Source organism: Scyliorhinus torazame, chromosome 4 (assembly GCF_047496885.1).
Source record: "Scyliorhinus torazame isolate Kashiwa2021f chromosome 4, sScyTor2.1, whole genome shotgun sequence".
Lineage (NCBI taxonomy): Eukaryota > Metazoa > Chordata > Chondrichthyes > Carcharhiniformes > Scyliorhinidae > Scyliorhinus > Scyliorhinus torazame.
Window position 1 is genome coordinate 25,535,332 of NC_092710.1, and position 27,517 is coordinate 25,562,848.

At 54.9% G+C, this 27,517-nt stretch overlaps 1 protein-coding gene across 1 annotated transcript in view; it reads right to left on the reverse strand.

Annotated features, from left to right (window-relative positions):
- Positions 1–27,517, reverse strand: part of LOC140411297 (uncharacterized) — a 71,673-nt gene that overhangs the window by 43,006 nt on the left and 1,150 nt on the right. The window contains exons 2-5 of the mRNA XM_072500419.1: positions 25,051–25,152; positions 18,620–18,709; positions 16,938–17,057; positions 2,399–2,518 (exon numbers count right to left, since the gene is read on the reverse strand). Of these exons, the coding sequence (XP_072356520.1) occupies positions 2,399–2,518; positions 16,938–17,057; positions 18,620–18,709; positions 25,051–25,152 (432 nt within the window). The remainder of the gene's footprint in view (positions 1–2,398; positions 2,519–16,937; positions 17,058–18,619; positions 18,710–25,050; positions 25,153–27,517) is intronic.

A 27,517-nucleotide genomic window follows, 5' to 3' on the forward strand; every position in this document is an offset into this window, starting at 1 on the left:
CTCCCTCACACTGTCACTCAGTAATCCCTCTCCCCCAGCACCCTGTGTTACTGACTGTATCTCTATTGATGTTAATCCAGCTCCCTCACACTGTCACTCAGTAACCCCTCCCCCAGCTCCCTCACACTGTCACTCAGTAACCCCTCTCCCCCAGCACCCAGTGTTACTGACTGTATCTCTACTGATGTTAATCCAGCTCCCCAAAACTGTCACTCAGTAATCCCTCTCCCCAGCACCCTGTGTTACTGACTGTATCTCTATTGATGTTAATCCAGCTCCCTCACACTGTCACTCAGTAACCCCTCTCCCTCAGCACCCTGTGTTACTGACTGTATCTCTACTGATGTTAATCCAGCTACCTCACACTGTCACTCAGTAACCCCTCTCCCCCAGCACCCTCACACTGTCACTCAGTAACCCCTCTCCTCCAGCACTCTCACACTGTCACTCAGTAACCCCTCTCCCCCAGCACCCTGTGTTACTGACTGTATCTCTACTGATGTTAATCCAGCTCCCTCACACTGTCACTCAGTAACCCCTCTCCCCAGCACCCTGTGTTAGTGACTGTATCTCTACTGATGTTAATCCAGCTACCTCACACTGTCACTCAGTAACCCCTCTCCCCCAGCACCCTCACACTGTCACTCAGTAACCCCTCTCCTCCAGCACCCTGTGTTACTGACTGTATCTCTACTGATGTTAATCCAGCTCCCTCACACTCACTCAGTATTCCTCCCCCCTAGCTCCCTCACACTGTCACTCAGTAACCCCTCTCCCCCAGCTCCCTGTGTTACTGACTGTATCTGTACTGATGTTAATCCAGCTCTCTCACACTGTCACTCAGTAACCCCTCTCCCCCAGCTCCCTCACACTGTCACTCAGTAACCCCTCTCCCCCAGCACCCTGTGTTACTGACTGTGATTCTACTGATGTTAATCCAGCTCCCTCACACTGTCACTCAGTAACCCCTCTCCCCCAGCTCCCTGTGTCACTGACTGTATCTCTACTGATGTTCATCCAGCTCTCTCACACTGTCACTCAGTAACCCCTCTCCCCCAGCACCCTGTGTTACTGACTGTGATTCTACTGATGTTAATCCAGCTCTCTCACACTGTCACTCAGTAACCCCTCTCCCCCAGCTCCCTGTGTCACTGACTGTATCTCTACTGATGTTCATCCAGCTCTCTCACACTGTCACTCAGTAACCCCTCTCCCCCAGCACCCTGTGTTACTGACTGTGATTCTACTGATGTTAATCCAGCACCCCCACACTGTCACTCAGTAACCCCTCTCCCTCAGCTCCCTCACACTCACACTCAGTAACCCCTCTCCCCCAGCACCCTGTGTTACTGACTGTATCTCTACTGATGTTAATCCCGCTCTCTCACACAGTCACTCAGTCACCCCTCTCCCCCCAGCACCCTGTGTTACTGACTGTATCTCTACTGATGTTAACCCAGCTCCTCACACTTTCACTCAGTAACCCCTCTCCCCCCAGCACCCTGTGTTACTGACTGCATCTCTACTGATGTTAATCCAGCTCCCTCACACTCACTCAGTAACCCCTCTCCCCCAGCACCGTGTTACTGACTGTATCTCTACTGATGTTAATTCAGCTCTCTCACACTGACACTCAGTAACCCCTCTCCTCCAGCACCCTGTGTTACTGACTGTGATTCTACTGATGTTAATTCAGCTCCCTCACTCTTTCACTCAGTAACCCCTCTCCCCCAGCACCCTGTGTTACTGACTGTATCTCTACTGATGTTAATCCCGCTCTCTCACACTGTCACTCAGTCACCCCTCTCCCCCCAGCACCCAGTGTTACTGACTGTATCTCTACTGATGTTAACCCAGCTCCCTCACACTGTCACTCAGTAACCCCTCTCCCCCCGGCACCCTGTGTTACTGACTGTATCTCTACTGATGTTAATCCAGCTCCCTCACACTCACTCAGTAACCCCTCTCCTCCAGCACCCTGTGTTACTGACTGTATCTCTACTGATGTTAATTCAGCTCTCTCACACTGACACTCAGTAACCCCTCTCCCCCCAGCACCCTGTGTTACTGACTGTATCTCTACTGATGTTAACCCAGCTCCCTCACACTGTCACTCAGTAACCCCTCTCCCCCCAGCACCCTGTGTTACTGACTGTATCTCTACTGATGTTAATCCAGCTCCCTCACACTCACTCAGTAACCCCTCTCCCCCAGCACCCTGTGTTACTGACTGTATCTCTACTGATGTTAATTCAGCTCTCTCACACTGACACTCAGTAACCCCTCTCCTCCAGCACCCTGTGTTACTGACTGATTCTACTGATGTTAATTCAGCTCTCTCACACTGTCACGATGTTTCCCATTCCAGTTGCTGTCACAGCCTCCGATACCTCCTTACCCAGGAGTTGCGGCCCCGTCTCTGTGCGCTGTCCGAGATTGCTTGTGTTCTCGTACCACTCGCAGGACGAAGTGCTGGAGGTGTCTGTCGATTTCTTGTACGAGGGTTGGTGCTTCCAGCCTGGAAAAGGAGCAATTCGTCACGGGAGAAGGGGCAGGGCCACTGTGCTCACTGTCCGTTCCCTGTCACCCATCATTCGCTGCGGGCCCCTCGCGGGAGTGGCTCTCTGACCGGGATCTTCCCAGGCGAGACCCCACAGGGGCTCCAGGTTCGCGTTGGGGGAGACCTCCGTGGGTCCGGCCCCCTTCTCCCACTCATCCTCTCTCAATTTACCATCGGATTCACTTCCAATCGATCGATGCCAGGTCTTGTCATCTCCGCTGAACAATTTACATATCGTAGAATTTACAGTGCAGAAGGAGGCCATTCGGCCCCTCGAGTCTGCACCGGCTCTTGGAAAGAGCACCCTACCCAAGGTCAACACCTCCAGCCTATCCCCTTCACCCAGTAACCCCACCCAACACTAAGGGCAATTTTGGACACTAAGGACAATTTATCATGGCCAATCCACCCAACCTGCACATCTTTGGACTGTGGGAGGAAACCGGAGCACCCGGAGGAAACCCACGCACACACGGGGGAGGACGTGCAGACTCCGCACAGACAGTGACCCAAGCCGGAATCGAACCTGGGACCCTGGAGCTGTGAAGCAATTGTGCTACCCACAATGCTACAGTGCTGCCCGATCGAGTCCTTTAAATGTGTCAAGACACTTTGTTTGTTATGACGGCCACATTATTAGGTCAGGTGACCAGAATAATCAGTCAGGTGACCAAAATAGTGGGCCAGTGGTCAGAAATATTAGGTCAGGTGACAAAAGCTGGGTCAAAGCGGGAGGGGAACAGAGGCTGGGACATTAAATATTCTCACGCCAGAGCTGGATGGTTTCTTGAGCAACAACGGAGTCAAAGGTCAGCGTGGGCCTGCAGGGCTATTGGGTTGGGGCCATATTCGGATGAGCCATTATCTTAGTGAGGGGCAGAGCAGGATCGAGGGGCCGAATGGCCATCTGCTGACCCGTATGTTTGTTTGTTTGAATGTACGTATGATTGTTTTAAGAAGTGACATATAGGAGCAGAGACAGAGAAAGGCGGAGGGGGAAAGAGGGGGAGAGGCGGAGGGAGTGAGTCCCAGGCTAGAGGCTGCAGCCAGCAGTATGTGTGGTGTGGGGCTGGAGGAGGTTACAGAGACAGGGAGGGTGTAGGGGCTGGAGGAGGTTACAGAGATAGGGAGGGTTGTAGGGGCTGGAGGGGGTTACAGAGATAGGGAGGGTGTAGGGGCTGGAGGAGGTTACAGAGATAGGGAGGGTTGTAGGGGCTGGAGGGGGTTACAGAGATAGGGAGGGTTGTAGTGGCTGGAGGAGGTTACAGAGACAGGGAGGGTTGTAGGGGCTGGAGGAGGTTACAGAGACAGGGAGGGTTGTAGGGGCTGGAGGAGGTTACAGAGATAGCAAGGGCTGTAGCGGCTGGAGGAGGTTACAGAGATAGGGAGGGTTGTAGGGACTGGAGGAGGTTACAGAGATAGGGAGGGGGTGTAGGTGCTGGAGGAGGTTACAGAGACAGGGAGGGTTGTAGGGGCTGGAGGAGGTTACAGAGATAGGGAGGGTTGCAGGGACTGGAGGAGGTTACAGAGACAGGAGGGGTTGTAGGGGCTGGAGGAGGTTACAGAGATAGGGAGGGATGTAGGGGCTGGAGGATATTACAGAGATAGGGAGAGTTGGAGGAGGTTACAGAGATAGGGAGGGTTGTCGGTCTGCACGAGGGTACAGAGATAGGGAGCATTGTAGGGACTGGAGGAGGATACAGAGATAGGGAGGGTTGTAAGGACTGGGGGAAGTTTCAGAGTTATGTATATTTGTAGGTAATGGAGGAGGTTACAGAGATAGAGATTGTTTTCGTGGCTGCAGGGGGTTGCAGGAATTAGGGGGGTTGTACCTGATGGAGAAGGTTACAGAGCTAAGGAGGGTTGTAGGGGCTGGAGGAGGTTACAGAGATAGGGAGGGCTCTAGGGGCTGCAGGAGGTTACAGAGATAGGGAGGGTTGTAGGGGCTGGAGGAGGTTACATAAATAGGGAGGGTTGGAGGAGGTCACAGAGATAGGTAGGTTTGTAGGGGCTGAGGATGTTACAGAGATAGGGAGGATTGTAGGACTGGACGAGGTTACAGAGATAGGGAGGGTTGTAGGAGCTGGAGGAGGTTACAGATATAGAGAGGGTTTTAGGGGATGGAGGAGGTTACAGAGAGAGAGAGGATCGTAGGGGCTGGAGGAGCTTGCAGAGATAAGTTGGGCTGTAGGGACTGGAGGTGGTTACAGAGATAGGTAGGGCTGTGGGGACTGGAGGTGGTTAGAGAGATAGGGAGGGGTGTAGGGACTGGAGGAGGTCACAGAGATAGGTAGGGCTGTAGGGACTGGAGGAGGTTACAGAGATAGAGAGGGTTGTAGGGGCTGGAGGGTGTTTGTCATGTGAATGTCCTTTTCGGAAAAAAATGAATCCACCTTGAAGTTGATGGTTTATTTTATTTACTTGGGGGGGAGGTGTCATGCGAGAGTCCCTTTTAGAAATGGGGTTTTATCAAATGGCTGTAGTGATGTCATTGTGTGGGTGGAGCTGGAATGTGATTCTGATTTTTACTTTTGTTTTGAGCGGGAATCTCTTTTTGGCTCTGTGTTTTAATTTTGCTTTCAGTTGGAGAGCTGCATTCAAACCAAGCAGATGTATACTGGTGTCTCTCTGTATGTTAAACAAAGTGTTCAGATCACTTGATAATTTAAAAGTGCTGAAAGTTCTCTGTAAGAATTCAAACCGACTGTCTTTGCTAAAAAGTGTTTTGGCTAATGGATGTTGTTAGGAAAGTGACTGAGGGTTACCTATAGAGTACTGTATCTTTTTTTTTGGGGGGGGGATTATAAGTGTTGGTAGTTGGGGGTTTATCAGTGTCGGTCATTGGGGGGTATTAGTGTGGGTAGTTGGGGGGGTGTCAGTGTGGGTAGTTGGTGGGGTGTCAGTGTGGGTAGTTGGGGGGTGTCAGTGTGGGTAGTTGGGGGGGTGTCAGTGTGGGTAGTTGGGGGGGTGTCAGTGTGGGTAGTTGGGGGGGTATCAGTGTGGGTAGTTGGGGGGGGTGTCAGTGTGGGTAGTTGGGGGGGGTGTCAGTGTGGGTAGTTGGGGGGGTGTCAGTGTGGGTAGTTGGGGGGGTGTCAGTGTGGGTAGTTGGGGGGTGTCAGTGTGGGTAGTTGGGGGGTGTCAGTGTGGGTAGTTGGGGGGTATCAGTGTGGTTGTTGGGGGGGGGGTCAGTGTGGGTAGTTGGGGGGTGTCAGTGTGGGTAGTTGGGGGGTATCAGTGTGGGTAGTTGGGGGGGTGTCAGTGTGGGTAGTTGGGGGGTATCAGTGTGGGTAGTTGGGGGGGTGTCAGTGTGGGTAGTTGGGGGGGGTGTCAGTGTGGGTAGTTGGGGGGGTATCAGTGTGGGTAGTTGGGGGGTATCAGTGTGGGTAGTTGGGGGGGTATCAGTGTGGGTAGTTGGGGGGTATCAGTGTGGGTAGTTGGGGGGTATCAGTGTGGGTAGTTGGGGGGTATCAGTGTGGGTAGTTGGGGGGGTATCATTGTGGGTAGTTGGGGGGGTGTTAGTGTGGGTAGATGGGGGTTATCAGTGTGGGTAATTGGGTGGGTATCTGTGTGGGTAGTTGGGGGGGTGTCAGTGTGGGTAGGTGGGGTGTCAGTGTGGGTAGTTGAGGGGGTGTCAGTGTGGGTAGTTGGGGGGTATCAGTGTGGGTAGTTGGGGGGTATCAGTGTGGGTAGTTGGGGGTGTCAATGTGGGTAGTTGGGGGGGTGTCAGTGTGGGTAGCTGGGGGGTATCAGTGTGGGTAATTGGGGGGGTGTCAGTGTCGGTAATTGGGGGGGTATCAGTGTGGGTAGTTGGGGGGTATCAGTGTGGGTAGCTGGGGGGGTATCAGTGTGGGTAGTTGGGGGGGTGTCAGTGTGGGTAGTTGGGGGGGTATCAGTGTGGGTAGTTGAGGGGGTATCAGTGTGGGTAGTTGGGGGGGTATCAGTGTGGGTAGTTGGGGGGGTATCAGTGTGGGTAGTTGGGGGGGTATCAGTGTGGGTAGTTAGGGGGGTGTCAGTGTCGGTAATTGGGGGGGTATCAGTGTGGGTAGTTGGGGGGTATCAGTGTGGGTAGTTGGGGGGGTATCAGTGTGGGTAGTTGGGGGGGTGTCAGTGTGGGTAGTTGGGGGGGTATCAGTGTGGGTAGTTGAGGGGGTATCAGTGTGGGTAGTTGGGGGGTATCAGTGTGGGTAGTTGGGGGGGGTATCAGTGTGGGTAGTTGGGGGGGTATCAGTGTGGGTAGTTGGGGGGTATCAGTGTGGGTAGTTGGGGGGGTGTCAGTGTGGGTAGTTGGGGGGTATCAGTGTGGGTAGTTGGGGGGGTGTCAGTGTGGGTAGTTGGGGGGGGTATCAGTGTGGGTAGTTGGTGGGTGGTGTCAGTGTGGGTAGTTGGGGGGTATCAGTGTGGGTAGTTGGGGGGTATCAGTGTGGGTAGTTGGGGGGTGTCAGTGTGGGCAGTTGGGGGGGTGTCAGTGTGGGTAGTTGGGAGGGTATCAGTGTGGGTAGTTGGGGGGGTGTCAGTGTGGGTAGTTGGGAGGGTATCAGTGTGGGTAGTTGGGGGGGTGTCAGTGTGGGTAGTTGGGGGGGTGTCAGTGTGGGTAATTGGGGGGGTGTCAGTGTGGGTAGTTGGGGGGGTGTCAGTGTGGGTAGTTGGGGGGTATCAGTGTGAGTAGTTGGGGGGGTATCAGTGTGGGTAGTTGGGGGGGTATCAGTGTGAGTAGTTGGGGGGGTATCAGTGTGGGTAGTTGGGGGGGTGTCAGTGTGGGTAGTTGGGGGGGTGTCAGTGTGGGTAGTTGGGGGGTGTCAGTGTGGGTAGTTGGGAGGGTATCAGTGTGGGTAGTTGGGGGGTATCAGTGTGGGTAGTTGGGGGGGGTATCAGTGTGGGTAGTTGGGGGGTGTCAGTGTGGGTAGTTGGGAGGGTATCAGTGTGGGTAGTTGGGGGGGTGTCAGTGTGGGTAGTTGGGGGGGTGTCAGTGTGGGTAGTTGGGGGGTATCAGTGTGGGTAGTTGGGGGGGTGTCAGTGTGGGTAGTTGGGGGGGTGTCAGTGTGGGTAGTTGGGGGGTATCAGTGTGGGTAGTTGGGGGGGTGTCAGTGTGGGTAGTTGGGGGGGTGTCAGTGTGGGTAGTTGGGGGGGTGTCAGTGTGGGTAGTTGGGGGGGTATCAGTGTGGGTAGTTGGGGGGTATCAGTGTGGGTAGTTGGGGGGGTGTCAGTGTGGGTAGTTGGGGGGGTGTCAGTGTGGGTAGTTGGGGGGTATCAGTGTGGGTAGTTGGGGGGATGTCAGTGTGGGTAGTTGGGGGGTATCAGTGTGGGTAGTTGGGGGGGTGTCAGTGTGGGTAGTTGGGGGGGGTGTCAGTGTGGGTAGTTGGGGGGTGTCAGTGTGGGTAGTTGGGGGGGGTGTCAGTGTGGGTAGTTGGGGGGGTGTCAGTGTGGGTAGTTGGGGGGTATCAGTGTGGGTAGTTGGGGGGGTTTCAGTGTGGGTAGTTGGGGTGGTATCAGTGTGGGTAGTTGGGGGGTATCAGTGTGGGTAGTTGGGGGGTGTCAGTGTGGGTAGTTGGGGGGGTGTCAGTGTGGGTAGTTGGGGGGTATCAGTGTGGGTAGTTTGGGGGGTGTCAGTGTGGGTAGTTGGGGGGGTATCAGTGTGGGTATTTGGGGTGGTATCAGTGTGGGTAGTTGGGGGGTATCAGTGTGGGTAGTTGGGGTGGTATCAGTGTGGGTAGTTGGGGTGGTATCAGTGTGGGTAGTTGGGGGGTATCAGTGTGGGTAGTTGGGGGGGTGTCAGTGTGGGTAGTTGGGGTGGTATCAGTGTGGGTAGTTGGGGGGGTATCAGTGTGGGTAGTTGGGGGGTATCAGTGTGGGTAGTTGGGGGGGTATCAGTGTGGGTAGTTGGGGGATATCAGTGTGGGTAGTTGGGGTGGTATCAGTGTGGGTAGTTGGGGGGTATCAGTGTGGGTAGTTGGGGGGTATCAGTGTGGGTAGTTGGGGGGGTATCAGTGTGGGTAGTTGGGGGGGGTATCATTGTGGGTAGTTGGGGGGGTGTCAGTGTGGGTAGTTGGGGGGGTGTCAGTGTGGGTAGTTGGGGGGGTGTCAGTGTGGGTAGTTGGGGGTTATCAGTGTGGGTAATTGGGTGGGTATCAGTGTGGGTAGTTGGGGGGGTGTCAGTGTGGGTAGGTGGGGTGTCAGTGTGGGTAGTTGGGGGCGTGTCAGTGTGGGTAGTTGGGGGGTGTCAGTGTGGGTAGTTGGGGGGGTGTCAGTGTGGGTAGTTGGGGGGGTATGAGTGTGGGTAGTTGGGGGGTGTCAGTGTGGGTAGTTGGGGGGGGTGTCAGTGTGGGTAGTTGGGGGGGTATCAGTGTGGGTAGTTGGGGGGGTATCAGTGTGGGTAGTTGGGCGGTGTCAGTGTGGGTAGTTGGGGGGTGTCAGTGTGGGTAGGTGGGGGGTGTCAGTGTGGGTAGTTGGGGGGTATCAGTGTGGGTAGTTGGGGTGGTATCAGTGTGGGTAGTTGGGGGGTATCAGTGTGGGTAGTTGGGGGGTGTCAGTGTGGGTAGTTGGGGGGTATCAGTGTGGGTAGTTGGGGGGGTGTCAGTGTGGGTAGTTGGGGGGGTATGAGTGTGGGTAGTTGGGGGGTATCAGTGTGGGTAGTTGGGGGGTATCAGTGTGGGTAGTTGGGGGGGTATCAGTGTGGGTAGTTGGGGGGGATGTCAGTGTGGGTAGTTGGGGGGGTATCAGTGTGGGTAGTTGGGCGGTGTCAGTGTGGGTAGTTGGGGGGGTATCAGTGTGGGTAGTTGGGGGGGATGTCAGTGTGGGTAGTTGGGGGGGTATCAGTGTGGGTAGTTGGGCGGTGTCAGTGTGGGTAGTTGGGGGGTGTCAGTGTGGGTAGTTGGGGGGTGTCAGTGTGGGTAGTTGGGGGGTATCAGTGTGGGTAGTTGGGGTGGTATCAGTGTGGGTAGTTGGGGGGTATCAGTGTGGGTAGTTGGGGGGTGTCAGTGTGGGTAGTTGGGGGGTATCAGTGTGGGTAGTTGGGGGGGTGTCAGTGTGGGTAGTTGGGGGGGTATGAGTGTGGGTAGTTGGGGGGTATCAGTGTGGGTAGTTGGGGGGTATCAGTGTGGGTAGTTGGGGGGGTATCAGTGTGGGTAGTTGGGGGGGTATCAGTGTGGGTAGTTGGGGGGGTATCAGTGTGGGTAGTTGGGGGGGTATCAGTGTGGGTAGTTGGGGGGGTGTCAGTGTGGGTAGTTGGGGGGTATCAGTGTGGGTAGTTGGGGGGGTATCAGTGTGGGTAGTTGGGGGGTGTCAGTGTGGGTAGTTGGGGGGGTGTCAGTGTGGGTAGTTGGGGGGGTGTCAGTGTGGGTAGTTGGGGGGGTATCAGTGTGGGTAGTTGGGGGGTGTCAGTGTGGGTAGTTGGGGGGTATCAGTGTGGGTAGTTGGGGGGGGTGTCAGTGTGGGTAGTTGGGGGGGTGTCAGTGTGGGTAGTTGGGGGGGGTATCAGTGTAGGTAGTTGGGGTGGTGTCAGTGTGGGTAGTTGGGGGGGTATCAGTGTGGGTAGTTGGGGGGGTGGTGTCAGTGTGGGTAGTTGGGGGGTACCAGTGTGGGCAGTTGGGGGGGTGTCAGTGTGGGTAGTTGGGAGGGTATCAGTGTGGGTAGTTGGGGGGGTGTCAGTGTGGGTAGTTGGGGGGGTATCAGTGTGGGTAGTTGGGGGGGTATCAGTGTGGGTAGTTGGGGGGGGTGTCAGTGTGGGTAGTTGGGGGGGTGTCAGTGTGGGTAGTTGGGGGGGGGTCAGTGTGGGTAGTTGGGGGGTGTCAGTGTGGGTAGTTGGAGGGGTATCGGTGTGGGTAGTTGGGGGGGTGTCAGTGTGGGTAGTTGGGGGGTGTCAGTGTGGGTAGTTGGGGGGTGTCAGTGTGGGTAGTTGGTGGGGTGTCAGTGTGGGTAGTTGGGGGGGTGTCAGTGTGGGTAGTTGGGGGGGTGTCAGTGTGGGTAGTTGGGGGGTATCAGTGTGGGTAGTTGGGGGGGTGTCAGTGTGGGTAGTTGGGGGGGGTGTCAGTGTGGGTAGTTGGGGGGGTGTCAGTGTGAGTAGTTGGGGGGTGTCAGTGTGGGTAGTTGGGGGGGTGTCAGTGTGGGTAGTTGGGGGGGTGTCAGTGTGGGTAGTTGGGGGGGGTGTCAGTGTGGGTAGTTGGGGGGGGGTGTCAGTGTGGGTAGTTGGGGGGGTGTCAGTGTGGGTAGTTGGGGGGGGGGTGTCAGTGTGGGTAGTTGGGGGGGTGTCAGTGTGAGTAGTTGGGGGGTATCAGTGTGGGTAGTTGAGGGGGTGTCAGTGTGGGTAGTTGGGGGGGTGTCAGTGTGGGTAGTTGGGGGGGTGTCAGTGTGGGTAGTTGGGGGGGTGTCAGTGTGGGTAGTTGGGGGGGTGTCAGTGTGGGTAGTTGGGGGGGTGTCAGTGTGAGTAGTTGGGGGGTATCAGTGTGGGTAGTTGGGGGGGTGTCAGTGTGGGTAGTTGGGGGGGTGTCAGTGTGGGTAGTTGGGGGGTATCAGTGTGGGTAGTTGGGGGGGTGTCAGTGTGGGTAGTTGGGGGGGTGTCAGTGTGGGTAGTTGGGGGGGTATCAGTGTGGGTAGTTGGGGGGTATCAGTGTGGGTAGTTGGGGGGGTGTCAGTGTGGGTAGTTGGGGGGGTGTCAGTGTGGGTAGTTGGGGGGGTGTCAGTGTGGGTAGTTGGGGGGTATCAGTGTGGGTAGTTGGGAGGGTGTCAGTGTGGGTAGTTGGGGGGTATCAGTGTGGTTGATGGGGGGGGTCAGTGTGGGTAGTTGGGAGGGTATCAGTGTGGTTGATGGGGGGGGTCAGTGTGGGTAGTTGGGGGGGTGTCAGTGTGGGTAGTTGGGGGGGTGTCAGTGTGGGTAGTTGGGGGGTATCAGTGTGGGTAGTTGGGGGGGGTGTCAGTGTGGGTAGTTGGGGGGGTGTCAGTGTGGGTAGTTGGGGGGGTGTCAGTGTGGGTAGTTGGGGGGGTGTCAGTGTGGGTAGTTGGGGGGGTGTCAGTGTGGGTAGTTGGGGGGGTGTCAGTGTGGTTGATGGGGGGGTATCAGTGTGGGTAGTTGGGGGGGTATCAGTGTGGGCAGTTGGGGGGGTGTCAGTGTGGGTAGTTGGGGGGTATCAGTGTGGGTAGTTGGGGGGGTGTCAGTGTGGGTAGTTGGGGGGGTATCAGTGTGGGTAGTTGGGGGGTATCAGTGTGGGTAGTTGGGGGGGTGTCAGTGTGGGTAGTTGGGGGGGGTATCAGTGTGGGTAGTTGGGGGGGTGTCAGTGTGGGTAGTTGGGGGGGGGGTGTCAGTGTGGTTAGTTGGGGGGTATCAGTGTGGGTAGTTGGGGGGGTATCAGTGTGAGTAGTTGGGGGGGGTGTCAGTGTGGGTAGTTGGGGGGGTGTCAGTGTGGGTAGTTGGGGGTTATCAGTGTGGGTAGTTGGGGGGGTGTCAGTGTGGGTAGCTGGGGGGGTATCAGTATGGGTAGTTGGGGGGGTGTCAGTGTGGGTAGTTGGGGGTTATCAGTGTGGGTAGTTGGGGGGGTGTCAGTGTCGGTAATTGGGGGGGGTGTCAGTGTCGGTAATTGGGGGGGGTATCAGTGTGGGTAGTTGGGGGGGTGTCAGTGTGGGTAGTTGGGGGGTGTCAGTGTGGGTAGTTGGGGGGGTGTCAGTGTGGGCAGTTGGGGGGGTGTCAGTGTGGGTAGTTGGGAGGGTATCAGTGTGGGTAGTTGGGGGGGTGTCAGTGTGGGTAGTTGGGGGGTGGTGTCAGTGTGGGTAGTTGGGGGGGTGTCAGTGTGGGTAGTTGGGGGGGGTCAGTGTGGGTAGTTGGGGGGGTGTCAGTGTGGGTAGTTGGGGGGGTATCAGTGTGGGTAGTTGGGGGGTGGTGTCAGTGTGGGTAGTTGGGGGGGTGTCAGTGTGGGTAGTTGGGGGGGGGTCAGTGTGGGTAGTTGGGGGGGTGTCAGTGTGGGTAGTTGGGGGTTATCAGTGTGGGTAGTTGGGGGGGTGTCAGTGTCGGTAATTGGGGGGGGTGTCAGTGTCGGTAATTGGGGGGGGTATCAGTGTGGGTAGTTGGGGGGGTGTCAGTGTGGGTAGTTGGGGGGTGTCAGTGTGGGTAGTTGGGGGGTGTCAGTGTGGGTAGTTGGGGGGGTGTCAGTGTGAGTAGTTGGGGGGGTGTCAGTGTGGGTAGTTGGGAGGGTGTCAGTGTGGGTAGTTGGGGGTTATCAGTGTGGGTAGTTGGGGGGTGTCAGTGTGGGTAGTTGGGGGGGTGTCAGTGTGGGTAGTTGGGGGTTATCAGTGTGGGTAGTTGGGGGGTGTCAGTGTGGGTAGTTGGGGGGGTGTCAGTGTGGGTAGTTGGGGGTTATCAGTGTGGGTAGTTGGGGGGGTGTCAGTGTCGGTAATTGGGGGGTGTCAGTGTGGGTAGTTGGGGGGTATCAGTGTGGTTGATGGGGGGGGTCAGTGTGGGTAGTTGGGGGGGTGTCAGTGTGGGTAGTTGGGGGGGTATCAGTGTGGTTGATGGGGGGGGTCAGTGTGGGTAGTTGGGGGGGTGTCAGTGTGGGTAGTTGGGGGGTATCAGTGTGGGTAGTCGGGGGGGTATCAGTGTGGGTAGTTGGGGGGGGTATCAGTGTGGTTGTTGGGGGGGTATCAGTGTGGGTAGTTGGGGGGTATCAGTGTGGGTAGTTGGGGGGGTGTCAGTGTGGGTAGTTGGGGGGTGTCAGTTTGGGTAGTTGGGGGGTGTCAGTGTGGGTAGTTGCGGGGGTGTCAGTGTGAGTAGTTGGGGGGTGTCAGTGTGGGTAGTTGGGGGGGTGTCAGTGTGGGTAGTTGGGGGGGTATCAGTGTGGGTAGTTGGGGGGGTATCAGTGTGGGTAGTTGGGGGGGTATCAGTGTGGGTAGTTGGGGGATATCAGTGTGGGTAGTTGGGGGATATCAGTGTGGGTAGTTGGGGTGGTATCAGTGTGGGTAGTTGGGGGGTATCAGTGTGGGTAGTTGGGGGGTATCAGTGTGGGTAGTTGGGGGGGTATCAGTGTGGGTAGTTGGGGGGGGTATCATTGTTGGTAGTTGGGGGGGTGTCAGTGTGGGTAGTTGAGGGTTATCAGTGTGGGTAATTGGGTGGGTATCAGTGTGGGTAGTTGGGGGGGTGTCAGTGTGGGTAGTTGGGGGGTATCAGTGTGGGTAATTAGGGGGGAGTCAGTGTGGGTAGTTTGGGGGGGTGTCAGTGTGGGTAGTTGGGGGATATCAGTGTGGGTAGTTGGGGGATATCAGTGTGGGTAGTTGGGGTGGTATCAGTGTGGGTAGTTGGGGGGTATCAGTGTGGGTAGTTGGGGGGTATCAGTGTGGGTAGTTGGGGGGGTATCAGTGTGGGTAGTTGGGGGGGGTATCATTGTGGGTAGTTGGGGGGGTGTCAGTGTGGGTAGTTGGGGGTTATCAGTGTGGGTAATTGGGTGGGTATCAGTGTGGGTAGTTGGGGGTGTGTCAGTGTGGGTAGTTGGGGGGTATCAGTGTGGGTAATTGGGGGGGAGTCAGTGTGGGTAGTTTGGGGGGGTGTCAGTGTGGGTAGTTGGGGGGTATCAGTGTGGGTAGTTGAGGGGATGTCAGTGTGGTTAGTTGGGGGGTATCAATGTGGGTAGTTGGGGGGGTATCTGTGTGGGTAGTTGGGGGGTATCAGTGTGGGTAGTTGGGGGGTATCAGTGTGGGTAGTTGGGGGGGTATCTGTGTGGGTAGTTGGGGGGTTATCAGTGTGGGTAGTTGGGGGGTATCAGTGTGGGTATTTGGAGGGTATCAGTGTGGGTAGTTGGGGGGGTATCAGTGTGGGTATTTGGGGGGTGTCAGTGTGGGTAGTTGGGGGGTATCAGTGTGGGTAGTTGGGGGGGGGTGTCAGTGTGGGTAGTTGGGGGGGTGTCAGTGTGGGTAGTTGGGGGGGTATCAGTGTGGGTAGTTGGGGTGGTGTCAGTGTGGGTAGTTGGGGGGTATCAGTGTGGGTAGTTGGGGGGTGGTGTCAGTGTGGGTAGTTGGGGGGTATCAGTGTGGGCAGTTGGGGGGGTGTCAGTGTGGGTAGTTGGGAGGGTATCAGTGTGGGTAGTTGGGGGGGTGTCAGTGTGGGTAGTTGGGGGGGTATCAGTGTGGGTAGTTGGGGGGTGGTGTCAGTGTGGGTAGTTGGGGGGGTGTCAGTGTGGGTAGTTGGGGGGGGGTCAGTGTGGGTAGTTGGGGGGTGTCAGTGTGGGTATTTGGGGGGGTATCAGTGTGGGTAGTTGGGGGGGTGTCAGTGTGGGTAGTTGGGGGGGTGTCAGTGTGGGTAGTTGGGGGGTGTCAGTGTGGGTAGTTGGGGGGGTATCAGTGTGGGTAGTTGGGGGGGTATCAGTGTGGGTAGTTGGGGGGGTGTCAGTGTGGGTAGTTGGGGGGGTATCAGTGTGGGTAGTTGGGGGGTATCAGTGTGGGTAGTTGGGGGGTATCAGTGTGGGTAGTTGGGGGGGTGTCAGTGTGGGTAGTTGGGGGGTATCAGTGTGGGTAGTTGGGGGGGTGTCAGTGTGGGTAGTTGGGGGGGTGTCAGTGTGGGTAGTTGGGGGGGTATCAGTGTGGGTAGTTGGGGGGTGTCAGTGTGGGTAGTTGGGGGGGTATCAGTGTGGGTAGTTGGGGGGGTTTCAGTGTGGGTAGTTGGGGGGGTATCAGTGTGGGTAGTTGGGGGGGTATCAGTGTGGGTATTTGGGGGGTATCAGTGTTGGTGTGTTATTAGTGTCGATTGCTGTTAAGGGGCGAAATTCTCCAGAAACGGCCCGATGTCCGCTGACCAGCGCCCAAAACGGCGTAAATCAGACGGGCATCGCGCCGATCCAAATGTGCGGAATTCTCCGCATCTTTGGGGGCCGAGCCCCAACATTGAGGGGCTAGGTCGGCGCTGGATGAATTTCCGCCCCGCCAGCTGGCGGAAAAGGCCTTTGTTGTCCCGCCAGCTGGCGCGGAAATGACATCCCCGGGCGGCGCATGTGCGGGAGCGTTAGCGGCCGCTGACAGTTTCCCGCGCATGCGCAGTGGAGGGAGTCTCTTCCGCCTCCGCCATGGTGGAGACCGTGGCGGAGGTGGAAGGGAAAGAGTGCCCCCACGGCACAGGCCCGCCCGCGGATCAGTGGGCCCCGATCGCGGGCCAGGCCACCGCGGGGGCACCCCCCGGGGCCAGAACGCCCCGCGCCCCCCCCCCAGGACCCCGGAGCCTCCCCGCGCCGCCTTGTCCCGCCGGTAAGGTAGGTGGTTTAATTTACGCCGGTGGGACAGGCATTTTAGCGGCGGGACTTCGGCCCATCCGGGCTGGAGAATCGAGCGGGGGGGGCCCCCGCCAACCGGCGCGGCGCGATTCCCGCCCTCGCCGAACATCGGCAACCAGCGGGGGCGGGATTCACGCCAGCCCCCGGCGATTCTCCGACCCGGCGGGGGTCGGAGAATCTCGCCCCTGATCTTTACTGTGGGGTTTATAAAATGTTAACTGGATTCATAGAATTAACAATGTTTTGTTTTAAAAACACTTTAGATCCCTGTAGAGTGGGCCGTGTGCTCCCCATAATACAATCTATTAAAGGTTCTGGGTCAGGTGAGCTACATGATAAACTTTGGGGTTCTCTAAACCCTGGCCCATAACAGGTGAGAGAGATAGGGAAGGTTGTAGGGACTGGAGGAGGTTACAGAGATAGGGAAGGTTGTAGGGACTGGACGAGGTTACAAAGATAGGGAAGGTTGTAGGGACTGGATGAGGTTGCGGAGATAGGCAGGGTTGTACGGGCTGGAGGAGGTTACAGAGATAGGGAGGGTTGTAGGGACTGGAGGAGGTTAAAGAGATGGAAGTGATTGTAGGGACTGGAGGCGGTTACAGAGATAGGGAGGGTTGTCGGGGCTGGAGGAGGTTACAGAGATAGAGAGGGTTGTAGCGACTGGAGGAGGTTACAGAGATAGGGAGGGTTGTAGGGGCTGGAGGAGGTTACAGAGATAGGGAGGGTTGTGGGGACTGGAGGAGGTTACAGAGATGGGGAGGGTTGCAGGGGCTGGAGGATGTTACAGAGATAGGGAGGGTTGTAGGGGCTGGAGGAGGTAGGGTTGTAGGGGCTGGAGGAGGTTACAGAGATAGGGAGGGTTGTAGCGGCTGGAGGTTACAGAGATAGGGAGGGGTGAGACCATGGTGGAAGTGGACGGCAAGTCTTGAGAACATGGAGATGGAGCCCAAGAGTGAGTCAGTGGAACAGAGGGGATGATGGGAGTACACGCCCTAATGAGTGAGCGATCATTCTCTCCTTGTTGAGGTGGAGTGAGCAGAATCCTCGCCAAGCAAGAGGAACCGCGAGGGCCTGTCTGCGTCTCGGCGGAACGGACACCTTAATTCGAAAGGCCCTACGCCAGAGGGAGCCAAGACACTCACGTCGAGACTTGCGTTTTGATGGCCGGCGTCCATCGGCTGAGTTCACCGCCTTGGCTCCTCCCTCTTCGGAAGATCTGCCGTTGTCCATTGACCTCTGATAGGGTAGACCCGACCTTTGACCTGGATCGATAAAAACATGGCGAAGGGAAGGGTTTTTGGAGTGCTGACTGGAACAAGCAGTTCAAACCATTCCAGAAGTGGCCAAGGACAGCAGCACACACTGGCAGAAGGGCAGTCAACACCGACAGAGGACATTCGGCCCCTTCAGCCGCTGCCCACACCAATTTCTGTGAAGGAAGGACAGCGTGGCAGTCTGTACCGACCCACATCAGCGTTTACACCCACCACCCGCTACCCTCATTGATCTCAATCTGCAAATAACCACAAACCTTCATCTGAAAATTCCCTTTCAAATCCCAAGGTGAACTGGCCCCCACTTCTGTTCTATAACCGCTTCCAGCCCCTACAACTGACCGTAGCTCTAGAACCTTCTCCAGCCCCTCCCTATCTCTATAACCTTCTCCATTCCCTCCCTATCTCTGTAACCTCATCCAGCCCCTCCAACCCTCCCTATATCTATAACCTCCTCCACCCTATACAGACCTCCCTATCTCTGTAACCTCCTCCAGTCCCGACAACACTCCTATCTCTGTACCCTCCTCCAGTCCCAACAACCCTCCCTATCTCTGTAACCTCCTCCAGCCCCAATAACCCTCCCTATCTCTGAAACCTCCTCCAGTCCTGACAACACTCCCTATCTCTGTAACCTCCTCCAGCCCCGACAACCCTCCCCATCTCTGTAACCTCCTCCAGTCCCGACAACACTCCCTATCTCTGAAACCTCCTCCAGCCCCTACAACCCTCCCTATCTCTGTAACCTCCTCCAGCCCCTACAACCCTCCCTATCTCTGTAACCTCCTACAGCCCCTACAATCCTCCCTGTCTCTGTAACCTCCTACAGCCCCTACAGCCCTCCCTATCTCTGTAACCTCCTCCAGCCCCTACAACCTTCCCTATCTCTGTAACCTCCTCCAGCCCCGACAACCCTCCCTATCTCTGTAACTCCTCCAGCCCCTACACCCCTCCCTATCTCTGTAACCTCCTCCAGCCCCTACAACCCTCCCTATCGCTGTAACCTCCTCCAGCCCCGACAACACTCCCTATCTCTGTAACCTCCTCCAGCCCCCACAACCCTCCCCATCTCTGTAACCTCCTCCAGCCCCTACAACCCTCCCTATCTCTGTAACCTCCTCCATCCCCGACAACCCTCCCTGTAATCTCTGTAACCTCCTCCAGCCACTTAAACTCTTCCTATCACCGTAGCCTCTTCCAGCCCCAAGAACCCTCCCTATCTCTGTAACCTCCTCCAGTCCCTACAACCCTCCCTATCGCTGTAATCTCCTCCAGCCCTGATAACCCTCCCGATATTTGTAACCATTCTGGTGCCTACGTCCCTCGCTATCCATGGCCTCCTGACCTTTACTCTCTTTGCCCAATTTTTCATGACCCATGTGTTTATTCTGTTTCTTTTAATCAGATCTAACACAGGCTCTGCCCCTTTCTGTCTGACCCACGACCTTTTACCTCTGACCTGGCGAGCCGGGCCCATGTCAACACTTCCCAGGGAAATCGCGTGGACAGTTCAGGGTAAAGTGGGGCCTGCTCACCTCGATGAAGCCTACCTTTGTCATTTTCCGTTATCCGAAACTCTGGCAGTGTCATGGGGATGTTCCCTTGGGGATTCCGTCTTTCCGACTGATTACGGACAGAATCTGCTGGCGAAGAGGAAAAAGGCGGGAGGCCTGAATGAGCAAAACCTTGTGGCCTTTCTACAGCAACTTGCATTGTGAGGATTTCCCTGGCCACGCCACTCGGAAGGGGACTAAATAGGCGGGTGGAGTCCATGATGGGGTCATGTGCACCTGGACTGTTGGAGGAAATTCTCCCCATTCTTTATTTAGATGCCTGTCTGCAAGGTAAACATCTGTTAAATAATGGCCTTGAAGCACTGAATTTGGATTGTTGCTGCAAAGCAGACGTGCTGTCGAAGCTTTTAGTCTTGCACTCACCTGGTCAGATTCACAAGAATACCAAACCAGCAGGGGCTGGTTTAGCACAGGGCTGAAAAGCTGGCTTTCAAAGCAGACCGAGGCAGGCCAGCAGCACGGTTCGATTCCCGTCCCAGCCTTCCTGAACAGGCGCCGGAATGTGGCGACTGGGGGCTTTTCACAGTAACTTCATTTGAAGCCCACTCGTGACAATAAGTGATTTTCATTTTGTTTCATTTCAAAGGGGGAAACAATTTCTGGCGCACGAGAGGGAGAATGCTGATTTTTGTTTCCCAACTCAATAAAAGCTTGTGGGGGGGGGGAGACAGCCATTCCCTGGTTTATTCCTCATAGCAATGCCTTGACCAATCGGAGTTGACCCGCCTGGTTTGATTTACAGTGAAAGCTTGGCAGTTAACTATTCCCTAGTGCATACTCCATGGTTGCGCCTCTACCGATCAGAGTCCATAGAACATAGAACATAGAACAATACAGCGCAGTACAGGCCCTTCGGCCCACGATGTTGCACCGAAACAAAAGCCATCTAACCTACACTATGCCATTATCATCCATATGTTTATCCAATAAACTTTTAAATGCCCTCAATGTTGGCGAGTTCACTACTGTAGCAGGTAGGGCATTCCAGGGCCTCACTACTCTTTGCGTAAAGAACCTACCTCTGACCTCTGTCCTATATCTATTACCCCTCAGTTTAAAGTTATGTCCCCTCGTGCCAGCCATATCCATCCGCGGGAGAAGGCTCTCACTGTCCACCCTATCCAACCCCCTGATCATTTTGTATGCCTCTATTAAGTCTCCTCTTAACCTTCTTCTCTCCAACGAAAACAACCTCAAGTCCGTCAGCCTTTCCTCATAAGATTTTCCCTCCATACCAGGCAACATCCTGGTAAATCTCCTCTGCACCCGCTCCAAAGCCTCCACGTCCTTCCTATAATGCGGTGACCAGAACTGTACGCAATACTCCAAATGCAGCCGGACCAGAGTTCTGTACAGCTGCAACATGACCTCCCGACTCCGGAACTCAATCCCTCTACCAATAAAGGCCAACACTCCATAGGCCTTCTTCACAACCCTATCAACCTGGGTGGCAACTTTCAGGGATCTATGTACATGGACACCTAGATCCCTCTGCTCAGCCACACTTTCAAGAACTTTACCATTAGCCAAATATTCCGCATTCCTGTTATTCCTTCCAAAGTGAATCACCTCACACTTCTCTACATTAAACTCCATTTGCCACCTCTCAGCCCAGCTCTGCAGCTTATCTATATCCCTCTGTAACCTGCTACATCCTTCCACACTATCGACAACACCACCGACTTTAGTATCATCTGCAAATTTACTCACCCACCCTTCTGTGCCTTCCTCTAGGTCATTGATAAAAATGACAAACAGCAACGGCCCCAGAACAGATCCTTGTGGTACTCCACTTGTGACTGTACTCCATTCTGAACATTTCCCATCAACCACCACCCTCTGTCTTCTTTCAGCTAGCCAATTTCTGATCCACATCTCTAAATCACCCTCAATCCCCAGCCTCCGTATTTTTTGCAATAGCCTACCGTGGGGAACCTTATCAAACGCTTTGCTGAAATCCATATACACCACATCAACTGCTCTACCCTCGTCTACCTGTTCAGTCACCTTCTCAAAGAACTCAATAAGGTTTGTGAGGCATGACCTACCCTTCACAAAGCCATGCTGACTATCCCTGATCATATCATTCCTATCTAGATGATTATAAATCTTGTCCCTTATAATCCCCTCCAAGACTTTACCCACTACAGACGTGAGGCTCACCGGTCTATAGTTGCCGGGGTTGTCTCTGCTCCCCTTTTTGAACAAAGGGACCACATTTGCTGTCCTCCAGTCCTCTGGCACTATTCCTGTAGCCAATGATGACATAAAAATCAAAGCCAAAGGTCCAGCAATCTCTTCCCTGGCCTCCCATAGAATCCTAGGATAAATCCCATCAGGTCCCGGGGACTTATCTATTTTCAGCCTGTCCAGAATTGCCAACACCTCTTCCCTACGTACCTCAATGCCATCTATTCTATTAGCCTGGGGCTCAGCATTCTCCTCCACAACATTATCTTTTTCCTGAGTGAATACTGACGAAAACTATTCATTTAGTATCTCGCCTATCTCTTCAGACTCCACACACAATTTCCCATCCCTGTCCTTGACTGGTCCTACTCTTTCCCTAGTCATTCGCTTATTCCTGACATACCTATAGAAAGCTTTTGGGTTTTCCTTGATCCTTCCTGCCAAATACTTCTCATGTCCCCTCCTTGCTCGTCTTAGCTCTCTCTTTAGATCCTTCCTCGCTACCTTGTAACTATCCATCGCCCCAACCGAAACTTCACACTTCATCTTCACATAGGCCTCCTTCTTCCTCTTAACAAGAGATTCCACTTCCCTGGTAAACCACAGTTCCCTCGCTCGACGCCTTCCTCCCTGTCTGACCGGTACATACTTATCAAGAACACGCAGTAGCTGATCCTTGAACAAGCCCCACTTATCCAGTGTGCCCAACACTTGCAGCCTACTTCTCCACCTTATCCCCCCCAAGTCACGTCTAATGGCATCACAATTGCCCTTCCCCCAGCTATAACTCTTGCCCTGCGGTGTATACTTATCCCTTTCCATCATTAACGTAAACGTCACCGAATTGTGGTCACTGTCCCCAAAGTGCTCTCCTACCTCCAAATCCAACACCTGGCCTGGTTCATTACCCAAAACCAAATCCAACGTGGCCTCGCCTCTTGTTGGCCTGTCAACATATTGTTTCAGGAAACCCTCCTGCACACACTGTACAAAAAACGACCCATCAATTGTACTCGAACTATATCTTTTCCAGTCAATATTTGGAAAGTTAAAGTCTCCCATAATAACTACCCTGTTACTTTCGCTCATATCCAGAATCATCTTCGCCATCCTTTCCTCTACATCCCTAGAACTATTAGGAGGCCTATAAAAAACTCCCAACAGGGTGACCTCTCCTTTCCTGTTTCTAACTTCAGCCAATACTACCTCGGAAGAAGAGTCCCCATCTAGCATCCTCTCCGCCACCGTAATACTGCTCTTGACTAGCAGCGCCACACCTCCCCCTCTTTTGCCTCCTTCTCTGAGCTTACTAAAACACCTAAACCCCGGAACCTGCAACATCCATTCCTGTCCCTGCTCTATCCATGTCTCCGAAATGGCCACAACATCGAAGTCCCAGGTACCAACCCACGCTGCCAGTTCCCCTACCTTGTTTCGTATACTCCTGGCATTGAAGTAGACACACTTCAAACCACCTACCTGAACGCTGGCCCCCTCCTGCGACGTCAAATCTGTGCTCCTGACCTCTATACTCTCATTCTCCCTTACCCTAAAACTACAATCCAGGTTCCCATGCCCCTGCTGCATTAGTTTAAACCCCCCCAAAGAGCACTAACAAATCTCCCCCCCAGGATATTTGTGCCCCTCAGGTTCAGATGTAGACCATCCTGTCTGTAGAGGTCCCACCTTCCCCAGAAAGAGCCCCAGTTATCCAAAAATCTGAAACCCTCCCGCCTGCACCATCCCTGTAGCCACGTGTTTAAATGCTCTCTCTCCCTATTCCTCATCTCACTATCACGTGGCACGGGCAACAACCCAGAGATAACAACTCTGTTTGTTCTAGTTCTGAGCTTCCATCCTAGCTCCCTGAAAGCCTGCCTGACATCCTTGTCCCCTTTCCTACCAATGCCGTTGGTGCCAATGTGGACCACGACTTGGGGCTGCTCCCCCTCCCCCCTAAGGACCCGGAAAACACGATCCGAGACATCACGTACCCTTGCACCTGGGAGGCAACATACCAAACGTGAGTCTCTCACGCTCCCACAAAATCTCCTATCTGTGCCCCTGACTATAGAGTCCCCAATTACTAATGCTCTGCTCCTCTCCCCCCTTCCCTTCTGAGCAACAGGGACAGACTCCGTGCCAGAGGCCCGTACCCCATGGCTTACCCCTGGTAAGTCCCCCCCCCCACAAGTATCCAAAGCGGTATACTTGTTTCTCAGGGGAACGACCGCAGGGGATCCCTGCACTGACTGTTTTTTCCCAGTCCCTCTTACAGTTACCCACCTATCTCCAATCTTTGGTGTAACTAATTCCCTGAAGCTGCTATCTATGACCCCTTCTGCCTCCCGAATGATCCGAAGTTCTTCCAACTCCAGCTCCAGTTCCCTAACTCGGTCTTGGAGGAGCTGGAGATGGCAGCACTTCCTGCAGGTAAAATCAGCAGGGACACTAACTGCATCCCTCACCTCAAACATCCTGCAGGAGGAACATTGTACTCCCTTCCCTGCCATTCCTCTAACTTTCTACCAAGATCTGGCTAACAACTAAATTAAATTTTTATAAAAAATAATAATAATATAATAAAATATGGTACTTACCTCAGACCAATGGGTTTTATTATTAGGTTAGAGGAGGAGGGCGGGTGGGAGACACTACACGTGTAGTGTCTCGGGTTTCCTCTCCACCAGAATTTATTGGTGAGGGTCTTCCCAGACGTCCGCGGGTCGACTTCCTGATCCCGCCTAAAAAACTAATTTAAAGAAAAGAGAAAAAGTCTCAGCTCCTGCTGAAACTGACTCACCAGCTGTTCTCACGCCGCCGAAATCGACTGGCCTGCCCCTGCAAAGAGAAGTGCTTTTAAAGGTTGACTTACCTCCCAGCACCCTCCTTCCGCAATGCTCCCGCTGAAACTGACTAACCAGCTGCTCTCACGCCGCCGAAATCGACTGGCCTGCCCCTGCAAAGAGAAGTGCTTTTAAAGGTTGACTTACCTCCCAGCACCCTCCTTCCGCAATGCTCCACTTGCCAACTAATCATGTTGTGCAGCATAAATAGTTGTTGGCTTCGAGATTTTACTTTCTAGCGAATCTACCGACAACCCGTTTCCAACAATTCATTGCATATTCTTCATTGCACCTTGAGAAGGTGTCAGCCGCCCAGGAAGGTAACGGCTTACCTCCTGCAGGGGCGCTCACAGCGCTGTTGGGGACTGAGGCTCTGGATGTTGACCAAGCGAGAGTGAAGGAGCGGTGATTTAGTTCACGTTAGTCGTGATCTCACTGAAAGGCGCAGCAGACTCGATGGGCTGAATGGCCGACTCCTGCGTCTAAGCCTTAAGGTGTTTTTTTTAGTTCTGATTGTGTGGATTGGAGGGGAACCTCCATGCGGTGGGGTTCCCAGGTATCTGCTGCTCTCGTCCCTCTAGATGGTGGTGGCCGTGGGTTTGGAAGGTGCTGCCTGAGGAACCTTGGCGAGTTGCTGCGGTGCATCTTGTAGATGGGACACACGGCTGACACTGTGCGTCGGCGGGGGAGGGAGCGAATGTTTGTGGAAGGGGAGCAATCAAGCGGGGCTGCTTTGTCCTGGATGGTGTCGAGCTTCTCGAGTGTTGTTGGAGCTGCGCTCATCCAGGCAAGTGGAGAGTATTCCATCACACTCCTGACTTGTGCCTTGTAGATGGTGGACAGGCTTTGGGTGGGGGGGGGGTCAGGATGGGAGTTACTCTCCTGGGTTTAATCCTCGATTGCCCCGATTCCTGGTCTACTCAGCCAGGATAGGAGAGAGGGAGAAGCAGTCGCTGCTGTGCACAGAAAGTTCGCTCTTGTGGGAGAGTCTAGAACGAGGAGGGGGGGGGTCACTGTTTAAAAATAAGGGGGCGGCCCATTTCAGACGGAGTTGAGGAGAATTCTTTCCCCTCAGAGGGTGCTGAGTCTCTGGAATTCTATTCCTCGAAAGGCAGCGGGGGCAGAACCTCGGAATGTCGTTAAGGCCGAGCGAGGTGGATTTGTGATTAACGAGGGAGGGTGAAAGGTCATCGCGGGGTCGGCAGGAATGTGGGGTCGAGGCCACAATCCGCTCGGTCACGATCTTCTTGAATTGGGGCAGCAGGCTGGAGGGGCAGAATGGCCTCCTCCTGATCCGAGTTCAGGTGTTTGTTCTGGGATCCCTGCTTCTGACCATCGGGAATCCCGCCTCGCTCGATAATCAATGCTTACATTTAAAAGTGGAGAAGTTGAGGGCCGGGTTGGGTGCAAACGTGTTGTAGTCTTCATAGTCATCCTCCAATGAATCCGAGTCTTCAGCAGCAGCTTGGAGGCCTGTAACGCAAACCGGGATCGCAGGAGATTGTTAACAGGCAAAGGTTATCACTCCTACATCAGCCCTGGCTGGGCAAGCAGTGCTCTCACCTCTGGATCAGATTGTTCTGCGTCCAAATCCCCTTCAGACGCTTGATGGCAAGAATGATTCTCCAGTCTTTACTGAGGGAGTGCTGCACTGTCAGAGGCTCAGTACTGAGGGAGTGCCGCACTGTCAGAGGGTCAGTACTGAGGGAGTGCTGCACTGTCAGAGGGTCAGTACTGAGGGAGTGCCGCACTGTCAGAGGGTCAGTACTGAGGGAGTGCTGCACTGTCAGAGGGTCAGTACTGAGGGAGTGCCGCACTGTCAGAGGGTCAGTACTGAGGGAGCACTGCACTGTCAGAGGGTCAGTACTGAGGGAGTGCTGCACTGTCAGAGGGTCAGTACTGAGGGAATGCTGCACTGTCAGAGGGTCAGTACTGAGGGAGTGCTGCACTGTCAGAGGGTCAGTACTGAGGGAGTGCCGCACTGTCAGAGGGTCAGTACTGAGGGAGTCCTGCACTGTCAGAGGGTCAGTACTGAGGGTGTGCCGCACTGTCAGAGGGTCAGTACTGAGGGAGTGCTGCACTGTCAGAGGGTCATTACTGAGGGAGTGCTGCACTGTCAGAGGCTCAGTACTGAGGGAGTGCCGCACTGTCAGAGGGTCAGTACTGAGGGAGTGATGCACTGTCAGAGGGTCAGTACTGAGGGAGTGCTGCACTGTCAGAGGCTCAGTACTGAGGGAGTGCTGCACTGTCAGAGGGTCAGTACTGAGGGAGTGCTGCACTGTCAGAGGCTCAGTACTGAGGGAGTGCCGCACTGTCAGAGGGTCAGTACTGAGGGAGTGATGCACTGTCAGAGGGTCAGTACTGAGGGAGTGCTGCACTGTCAGAGGGTCAGTACTGAGGGAGTGCTGCACTGTCAGAGGGTCAGTGCTGAGGGAGTGCTGCACTGTCGAGGGTCAGTACTGAGGGAGTGCTGCACTGTCAGAGGGTCAGTACTGAGGGAGACCTGCACTGTCAGAGGGTCAGTACTGAGGGTGTGCCGCACTGTCAGAGGGTCAGTACTGAGGGAGTGCTGCACTGTCAGAGGGTTAGTACTGAGGGAGTCCAGCCCTGTCAGAGGGTCAGTACTGAGGGAGTGCTGCACTGTCAGAGGGTCAGTACTGAGGGAGTGCTGCACTGTCAGAGGCTCAGTATTGAGGGAGTGCCGCACTGTCAGAGGGTCAGTACTGAGGGAGTGATGCACTGTCAGAGGGTCAGTACTGAGGGTGTGCCGCACTGTCAGAGAGTCAGTACTGAGGGAGTGCTGCACAGTCAGAGGGTCAGTACTGAGGGAGTGCTGCACTGTCAGAGAGTCAGTACTGAGGGTGTGCCGCACTGTCAGAGGGTCAGTACTGAGGGAGTGCTGCACAGTCAGAGGGTCAGTACTGAGGGAGTGCTGCACTGTCAGAGGGTCAGTACTGAGGGAGTGCTGCACAGTCAGAGGGTCAGTACTGAGGGAGTGCTGCACTGTCAGAGGGTCAGTACTGAGGGAGTGCTGCACTGTCAGAGGGTCAGTACTGAGGGAGTGCTGCACTGTCAGAGGGTCAGTACTGAGGGAGTGCTGCACTGTCAGAGGGTCAGTACTGAGAGAGTGCTGCACTGTCAGAGGGTCAGTACTGAGGGAGTGCTGCACTGTCAGAGGGTCAGTACTGAGGGAGTGCTGCACTGTCAGAGGGTCAGTACTGAGGGAGTGCCGCACTGTCAGAGAGTCAGTACTGAGGGAGTGCTGCACTGTCAGAGGGTCAGTACTGAGGGAGTGCTGCACTGTCAGAGGGTCAGTACTGAGGGAGTGCTGCACTGTCAGAGGGTCAGTACTGAGGGAGTGCTGCACTGTCAGAGAGTCAGTATTGAGGCAGTGCTGCACTGTCAGAGGGTCAGTACTGAGGGAGTGCTGCACTGTCAGAGGGTCAGTACTGAGGGAGTGCTGCACTGTCAGAGGGTCAGTACTGAGAGAGTGCCGCACTGTCAGAGGGTCAGTACTGAGGGAGAGCTGCACTGTCAGAGGGTCAGTACTCGGGGACTGCATTTCCCGTACTACTGACATCACCTCACTGGTCTCTGGTGACCCGTTTCTCCCTCCCTCCTATTTTAAACAGTGGGGTGATATTTCTTTTTATTCGCTGGCGAGGCCCACGTTTATTGGCCGTCCCCGAGGGCATTTTAGAGTCAATGACAGTGTTGTGTGGGGTCTGGAGTCAAATGTAGGCCAGACCGACTAAGGGCGACAGATTTCCCTCCCTCAGGGGACATTAGTGAGGCAGATGTTTTTATTTCAGACAATGGGTGATGGTTTGAATGGTCC